The sequence below is a fragment of the Gymnoscopelus braueri genome (genome assembly GCF_963280865.1).
Source record: "Gymnoscopelus braueri genome assembly, chromosome: 5".
Taxonomy (NCBI): Eukaryota; Metazoa; Chordata; class Actinopteri; order Myctophiformes; family Myctophidae; genus Gymnoscopelus; species Gymnoscopelus braueri.
The window spans coordinates 20,948,214-20,956,766 of record NC_137606.1 but is presented as its reverse complement, the minus strand read 5'-3'; the positions used below and the strand labels follow the sequence as shown (position 1 = coordinate 20,956,766).

Below are 8,553 nucleotides of genomic sequence, written 5' to 3'. Positions count from 1 at the left end.
CCCAAAAAGTAAATCGTCAAAACTTGAAATCTACAAGCTTGTAGATCGGCTATTTAAAAATAAATATAAAGTGAAAGTTTGGAATATTTGCATAAATAACTGTCTCAAATATGAACACAAAGTATCCCCTATCACAGTGGTTCTCAAAACTCAAAAAAAGGACCCCCAGTTTTATATGCATTAGACCACTATTATTATAATAAAATGGCAGATCTACAAGCTCACAATATGTCACTTATTATTAGATTATATTTATTAGTTTTCTTAAAAAATTAAAAAATAGCACCTGCAAGCTTGTAGATCTATATAATTTCACATTTATACATCTTAGGTCATGATTGAATAGACACATGTCTACAACGTTGTGTTGTTGTTGTTAAGAACACAGACTCCATTTTTTTTTTTTAACATTTGGGGTCCTTACAAATGCCTTGTTGACAATAATTAATTGATGAGTCTCCTATCATGCTCTGTCAAATATTAAATAAATAAATGAGAATATAGGCAAAGCTAGCAGCTTCCCAGATCAACAGAAAACATTAAGAACTGTCCTGAATATCAAACGTGTGGAGAGAGATGAAGCAGGGACCCCCACTACATATTGTATACAATTGTGTCGCAGATTAAACTTTTTCATAGATTTCATAGATAGCTTCATAGACTTGACAGCAATATCATCAGTGTTGGATTCATGTTAATGTGAATTTTCAGACAGTTAACCACTTAAACCATCAATACTTAGAAAACGTGTAGTTGATCTGCTCTTTTCCCCTCTACACCAAACCTCTTTGCCAAAAATAGCCGATCTACAAGCTCACAACATGAGCTTGTAGATCGGCTATTGGCTAATGTTCCCCTCAGAAAAGGAATTCTAGGATTCAAGTGGTTAATGTAAAAAAAAATACACACACACATTGGCGGCCCCCCTGTAGTAACTCTGAGGACCCCCTGTTGAAGACCCCTGCCCTAATACATTACAGGGGAAGCTAAGTTGCCAATGGAGGAGATGACTAAAAAACAACAACAACAACAACAACAGCAACATCGTTTTTACATCAAATGTAGCCATACAAATCTTAATCTTAATGAAATATAAAATCTAGTCTTTCTCAGGATCTAATGAGCATATATAGTGATCAGTGAATTATGTTATTCATGCCCCACTCAGCCTGTAGTAAACCTCTATGGTGATGCTAACACGCTAGCATCGTTAGCATGGTTCTTCCTTGAACAGCTACATAATACATAAGTTAAATATATTTAGAATAATATGAAATATAAAATCGGGTCCAATTGGAGCATAACAGTGATCAGTGATTATGTTATTCATGCCCCACTCAGCCTGAAAACCCCTGTTAATATGACGTTAGCATAGTCATTAGCATGGTAGGTCCTGCTACATAAACTAAGCTAAATCTATTAAAAAATATATAACAATTAAATCGTCTGAAAGTTGTACACCGCTCCCCACCCCCCTCCCAGGCCGATTGGGGAGAACAATTGTACCCTCCAAACGATCCAAGCAATCCCGACCATAAACCGGCTTATATTTGTCCATATATTCGGCCGTACACCAACGTCGAAGTCACATTTATCAACGAATCCTACACAGCCAATCCTACCGTACATTGGGTCGGAGCCTTGATAAATGTCACGGCTGAAACCGAGCGCCATTTAAATAACACACCCTTAAATATTCTCGCAGAAGCGCTCGTATATTTTGAAAATAGCAGATCTACAAGCTCACAACGCATCGGGATGGGACCTGTTGTGAGCTTGTAGATCTGGTATTTTCAAATAGCCAATGCAGCCAGATCAGTGATTATGTTATTCATGCCCCACTCAGCCTGAAAACCCCTGTTAATATGACGTTAGCATAGTCATTAGCATGGTAGGTCCTGCTACATAAACTAAGCTAAATCTATTAAAAAATATATAACAATTAAATCGTCTGAAAGTTGTACACCGCTCCCCAATAAGGTGTAAAGTCCCCACCCCCCTCCCAGGCCGATTGGGGAGAACAATTGTACCCTCCAAACGATCCAAGCAATCCCGACCGAGCCCCGTCGGGGGGCGAGCCAATCTCGTGAGCCCGGGTACAACCCCGTTGTACCACATTGCCCTCCTGTAGGACTGTCTTCTGCGAGCGGGGATCAGTCGGGGATCAGTCGTACCGTAGTGCTTTCCGTCCTGCGAAGCCATTGGCCGAGCCCTGTCACGTGATCAAATCGGGGAGGGTCCCTCCTTTGCATTTCTCTTGCATATTTGCATGTGATTTGCATGTCTAGTAGCCATGTGTTTCTGTTATGCCATGTGATTTGCATGTCTAGTAGCCATGTGTTTCTGTTATGCCACGGGTCGCAGGTTCGATCCCGGGCTCCGTCAACCAACAATGAACAACTCTCAGACAACTGTAGCTGATCTGAAAACACAGCCTCTTTGCACACCGTTGTCATGCATTCTTGTTTATTTGTTAACTGGACAACTCTCAGACAACTATAGCTGATCTGAAAACACAGCCTCTTTTCACATAGTTGTCAACCGTCCTTGTCAATTTGTTAACTGGACAGCATGACAATGAATTGAGTGACAACCGCCCCAAGTTCTCCCACACAACTATCCTTCTCCGTTCTCTACACTGGCTCCCCGTAGCGGCTCGCATCCAGTTTAAAACCCTGGTGCTAGCCTATAGGGCAGTGAAAGGAAACCTCCGGGTTATGGTCGATGCTTACACCCCTGCCCGACCACTTCGGTCGGCCACCTCGGGCGACTGATTGCCTCGTCGCTCAAAGGTCCTTCTGGCCGATCTACACGGTTTTTCAGTTCTGGCTCCACAGTGGTGGAATGAACTCCCCACTGATGTCAGGACAGCAGAGTCACTGCCCATCTTTCGCCGCAGGCTGAAAACCCACCTCTTCAGGAAACACTACCCTTCCTCTTCGCCTTGCCTACTTGTTAACTAGTTGTACAAACTCTTGTTTTATTGGATCTTGTTTATTCGATACACTTCTTTGTTTTAAGTCTTGCTCATTTGATTTTCCTATTTTGTCTCATCGGTTTATGAAAGTAGGTAGCTGATATATTGCACTTTTACTTTAGCGCTAGGTATACTCTTGGTTGCTTGTTTTAGAAGAGAATGCACTTAATGCTTCTGGTGATTAGTAGTTTCGTTCCCTACCTATGTTGAATGCACTTATTGTAAGTCGCTTTGGATAAAAGCATCTGCTAAATGACTGTAATGTAATGTATAACATTTCATGTAAACATACAACAGGACAAAGGTGAGATAGTCAGCAGGGCACAGCGCTGCAGGGAGTTGCACCCTGGATCCAGCATAAGCTAGAAGTACTTACTACCAGTGCTTGTTTCCTTTGTGACACCACCATGTCCTTACTTGCATGTGAATACAGAAAATATTAAAAGGGCTTGAATAACGTGTGTTGCAGTGGCTTGATAAAGAACCAATACAGCTCTCCTTCATACTGATATGATTGACCTGTAATCACAGTAGAAAATAGCACAGTGTTTCTCAGATTGGGGTCAGGGGACCCCCAGGGGTCCTTAAGGGGGTCCCCAGGAAAATGTGTTAATATAGCATCTAAATCAGCAAGCCGCTATAAACCCTATACATCAATTATTTGAAATAGACGATCCACAAGCTTGCAGATTGGCTATCTAAAAAAGACAATTAAGTGAACATTTTGCCGCAGCAAGACAGAATACATGTGTGTGAATGAGAGGAACCCAAGGGGAACTAGAAAAAGTGCTCCTCGGAGCACAGGTCTCCGCCAGGTCAGGTAGGTTATTTTGGCATCCTGGTGGCGCTATAATAGGCCAATGTGAAAAGGGTGCCATTTCTTCCTAGGCCATGCACGGCAATCAGACGCTGCGTTCATGATTTGCTGCATTTTGTTCAAAACAAGCCACTACTGCAAACTTTAGATGTTAATCTTAGCCAATCAGGATGGAATATGAAAAATCAAACAGATCTGTCTTGATCACATGACTATAGAGATCATGTCTACCGATTTGCGTGAAATTTGGATAAAATGGGAAGGAGTAATATAAACAAATGTGTTTTACACAAGTCGGCCTCTTGGTGGCGCTATAAAAGGCAGATGTGAAAAATGCAGGGCAAAGGTTTTTCCTTGGCCTCTAGGGAGTGTGTATGCAAAGTTTTATACAGATCGGTGCAGTTATAGGTAAAAACACGAATCGGCCTGTTTTAGCGCCACCATGAGGCTGATTTGAAATGTTTTAAGTGGCATTTCTTCCTCGGCATAGTGGGAATGTGCGTGCATAGTTTCAGGGAAATTGCATGCTGTGATCATGATTCGAGGCATTTTGTTCAAAACGGAGCACTACTGCAAACTTTGGAAGCCATTTTTAGCCAATCAGGATGGAATATGAAAAATCTGAAAGACCCGTTTTGTTTAATGACTATAGAGATACTGTGTACCGATTTACCTGACGTTTGGACAGAATCTGTAGGAGTACTGTCAAAAGAAAAATTGTGCAAAAAGCGGCCTCCTGGTGCCCGCTATAACAGGCCCATGTGAAAAATTTGGGGCAGAGGTTCTGAATTGAATCTATACTTTAAAATCCTAACTCTAAGAGTGTCACGGGTCCATTTGGTTCCATTTGTACACCCTCTGTTTGAGAACCACTGCCCTATCATGTACACTAAACAAGGGCATAGGAGCCTAGACATAAATAAATATCTCAGATACAGTAATTTGGTTAGAATCAAGATGCATATTGTCTAAAACAGTCAATCACTCATTTGATTTCTCACCATTTCCTCTGCTGTAGCATTTGGCCTATAATCCATGTCATTTTAGCCACTTTAAACCTTTCATCACCTGGTTGAAAATAGCCGATCTACAAGCTTGTAGATTGGCTATTTGCACACAGGATGAACAGCTGGTATTGAACAGCTTTCTGTCTCTGTCAGTCCAAAGCCAATAGGCCTGCACATAATTTAATATCTAAAATAATATGAACACACACCAGGGTAGTGGTTCTCTAAGAGCTGGATTTCAACTGCAGCTTTAGCACCACACTGTCATGTTAAATAACTGTACTGATTAACTATACAGGGTCCCCAGAAAAATGTGTTAATATCTATAGCATCAAAATCAGCAAGCTATATACATCAGCCATTTGAAGCTTGTAGATCGGCTATTTAAATACATTAATGAAGTGAACGTTTACAGTATCCCCTGTCACAGTGGTTCTCAAACCTTTTAATTTCAAGGACCCCCAGTTTGATATACATTACACCACGGACCCCCATTTGATAACATTTTCTATCTCTGGGACCACAATCTATACTATAAAATCCTAAGAGAGTGTACAAATGGAACCAAATGTGTTAACTGGACAGCGTGACAACTAATTGAGTGATAACATTTCATGTAAACATAGTCAGATTAAAGCAAATTAAAAGCTCACGACTGAAAATGTGTATGGCCAAACCCTATTATTATGAGACTGTGAAACAGTGTTAAAATGAGTCAATACATACAATTATGATGTTTAGTAATATTGTTCCTGCCGTTTTACATACTGCCAACCAGGCAAAGAAATCAGACTCTGGCTTTAAATACTTGACAATAGCCAATCTACAAGACACATTGAGAGCTTGTAGATCGGCTATTTTCGCTGCCCAACATGCTTCCATAGAAGACATGCTGGCTGCTATGGAATCCAAATGACTGAAATTAGTGACTCTGGAAGAGGGCCTCTGGGCAACGGAATCTCTCGTTGCCGATGGTGATGACCTGTCCGTCGGGCAGCTCGTAGCTCTTCTCCAGGGAGGAAGACGAGGACGCGGTGCCCATTTCCTGCTCAAAGTCCAGTGCAATGTAGCACAGTTTCTCCTTGATGTCACGCACAATCTCACGCTCGGCTGTTGGGCAGAAGAGGAGAATGAGATTAGTTAACAGAAGGCAATATATAATTCATATTCTTTAACAACTTGGAATCCCAGCATGCATATTGTGGGGGAACTTAAGCCAAAAATAGCAGATCTATAGCTATTTTTGCCCAAGAGATTTTGTGTAGAAAGTACAGAGCCAGCTCATGTCCTGTTTACCAAGTCTAAAGGGATTAAGTGGCTTAAGTTTGCTTGTGGTGTAAACCGCCGACAGGATGTTGAGGGGTTTTACACCTCTAGCAACAACATAACACTAAAAGCCTTCTCTAGCTGGTTTCAATGGGTGGCTGAGGAGTTTGGCTGGTTTCAAGGTGTTTTTGCCAACCTGTGGTGGTGAAGCTGTAGCCCCTCTCGGTGAGGATCTTCATGAGGTAGTCTGTGAGGTCGCGTCCAGCCAGGTCCAACCTGAGGATGGCATGGGGCAGAGCGTAGCCCTCGTAGATGGGCACAGTGTGGGTCACGCCGTCACCGGAGTCCATGACGATACCGGTGGTACGACCAGAGGCGTACAGGGACAGCACGGCCTGGATGGCCACGTACATGGCGGGGGTGTTGAAGGTCTCGAACATGATCTGAATGAAGAGAGGGTTGGGTGGGTTAGATGATGAGTCACTTCTGTTATCACAAAGAATGAATATTGCTCTAGTTCAGTGGTTCTCAAACACTGGGTCAGGACCCATGTTTGGGTCGTGGATACATTTTCATGGGTCACAAGTAATATCCATTTCTGTCTAGTACAATTCTAAAGATTTTCAAAAAGTTAAAGAAATTTCAATAACTCAAGATTACTACATTTTAAGAAAAGCAAAGAAGTTCAGACTTGGACCCTGGACCCCACTTTGAGAACCACTGCTAGTAACAGGTCACAATCACAGCACTTTCAGCTCGTTCACGGTTTAGAACACAACACACGTCATGCCAGAACATTACAGTAAAGTACCCTTGGTTCATATTTAACTGATTTTAGTAGTTTCACATCAATTCTCTCCCAACTACTACAACCCTTGTTACACAACGCTGGTGCAGTTAGTTACCAAGCAACATCTAAGCGAGTGGCTTATCAAACATGACCCATATCTACCCATGCTCCAACCAATCCTTTACTACAGGTGCACACAGAGGAGGCAGAAACCTGAAGCTTCCATTAAAGAAGAAAAGATCAGCTGAGGAAAGAGGAGACCTAGAGAGTGGCAGGAGGAAAAGAGGACAGGTTGAGGAACTAGACTAGGCCTGCGACAAGTGCAATTATTTGATAGTCGTAATTATCTTTGCATAATTGTCATAATCATGTCCATACTGAAAGATTTTGCACTTTCAAACATTTTCCAAAAATAGCAGATCTACAAGCTTACAACTTGCGTTGCAAGCTTGTAGAGCAGCCATTTCTGCTACTTTAAAAAAATATTTGTCACCAAGTAACCGATCTACAAGCTCACAATGCATCATGTTGTGAGCTTGTAGATCTGCCATTTTTGTACGCCACCCGTGTACAACAAAGCATAATACAGGGTGAAATAGTCAGACTAATTGATTTGATTATTTACAAATAAAATCATGTTAATGTCGATTCATTGATATAAAAAATTCAACCCTGCAGCTATTTAATTAAACTACATGAGCCAGACTAAGTCGGTTATTGTTTTTACTAAATGTCGGGTTTCGAAACATTTTCGTTCATAACCCAGCCCCACATCTTCCTGCAAGTCCCCAGTTTTTGTTTTCTTACCTGGGTCATCTTCTCCCTGTTGGCCTTGGGGTTGAGGGGGGCCTCTGTGAGCAGGACGGGGTGCTCCTCGGGGGCCACACGCAGCTCGTTGTAGAAGGTGTGATGCCAGATCTTCTCCATATCGTCCCAGTTGGTGACGATGCCGTGCTCGATGGGGTACTTCAGGGTCAGGATGCCTCTCTTGCTCTGGGCCTCGTCGCCCATGTAGCTGACCTTCTGGCCCATGCCCACCATCACACCCTGGAGAGGAAGAAGAAACACAAATGTTAACAAACAGCAGGGGGGGGGAAACACATCTCCATATTTTCACTTTTGTAAATTAATGCCCTACTTGAGCATGCTACAGCGTCACAAAAGTGGCATATCTGCAAGCTTTTTGCCATTTTTGAATCCTGAAAACCAATTTACTTAACATGCAAGCTTGTAGATTGGCTAATTTAACATACAGGACAAAGGTGAGACAGTCAGCAGGGTACAGCACTGCAGGGACTTGCACCCTGAAACCAGCATAAGCTGGAAGTACTTACTACCAGTGCTTTTTTGCTTTGACACCACCATGTCCCTACTTGCATGTGGATACAGAAAATTTGTACACCCTCACTGCCCTATAATGTACAATAAACAAGAGCATAGGGGCCTAGACATACATAAACAGATCAGATACAGTGATCAACATCTACAATACATTACATTGTCTGAAACAGTCCATCACTAATTTGATTTCTCCTCATTTAGCAGTATAATATCATGCATGTTACACTTTTGCATATATTTTTGCATATATTTTCATGTTACACTGAGTCAATGCATGTTACACTGAGCGGTTTACAAAACCCACACACCCCAGATGGAGGTTAACATGTGTTGACCAACAACATACAACACACAT

General features: G+C 42.0%; 1 protein-coding gene across 1 annotated transcript; it reads right to left on the bottom strand.

Annotated features, from left to right (window-relative positions):
* Positions 1-5,454: 5,454 nt before the first annotated feature.
* Positions 5,455-7,904, bottom strand: LOC308085606 (actin, cytoplasmic 1-like). The gene is made up of 3 exons (XM_080428824.1): positions 7,665-7,904; positions 6,264-6,510; positions 5,455-5,911 (listed from the first exon to the last, which is right to left on the bottom strand). Exons 1-3 carry the CDS (start codon positions 7,896-7,898, stop codon positions 5,724-5,726), a joined length of 669 nt encoding a protein of 222 aa, XP_080284950.1. The 5' UTR covers positions 7,899-7,904; the 3' UTR covers positions 5,455-5,723.
* Between the last annotated feature and the right edge of the window lie 649 nt (positions 7,905-8,553).

Bases quoted from the DNA above. Each gene is read 5' to 3' on its own strand.
- LOC308085606 (XM_080428824.1), bottom strand. From the start codon at position 7,898: ATGGTGGGCATGGGCCAGAAGGTCAGCTACATGGGCGACGAGGCCCAG. The intron at 6,511-7,664 runs GTAAGAAAACAA...CTCTTCATTCAG, and splicing joins ACAGGGAGAAGATGACCCAG to ATCATGTTCGAGACCTTCAA. The intron at 5,912-6,263 runs GTTGGCAAAAAC...TCTGCCCAACAG, and splicing joins CTACAGCTTCACCACCACAG to CCGAGCGTGAGATTGTGCGT.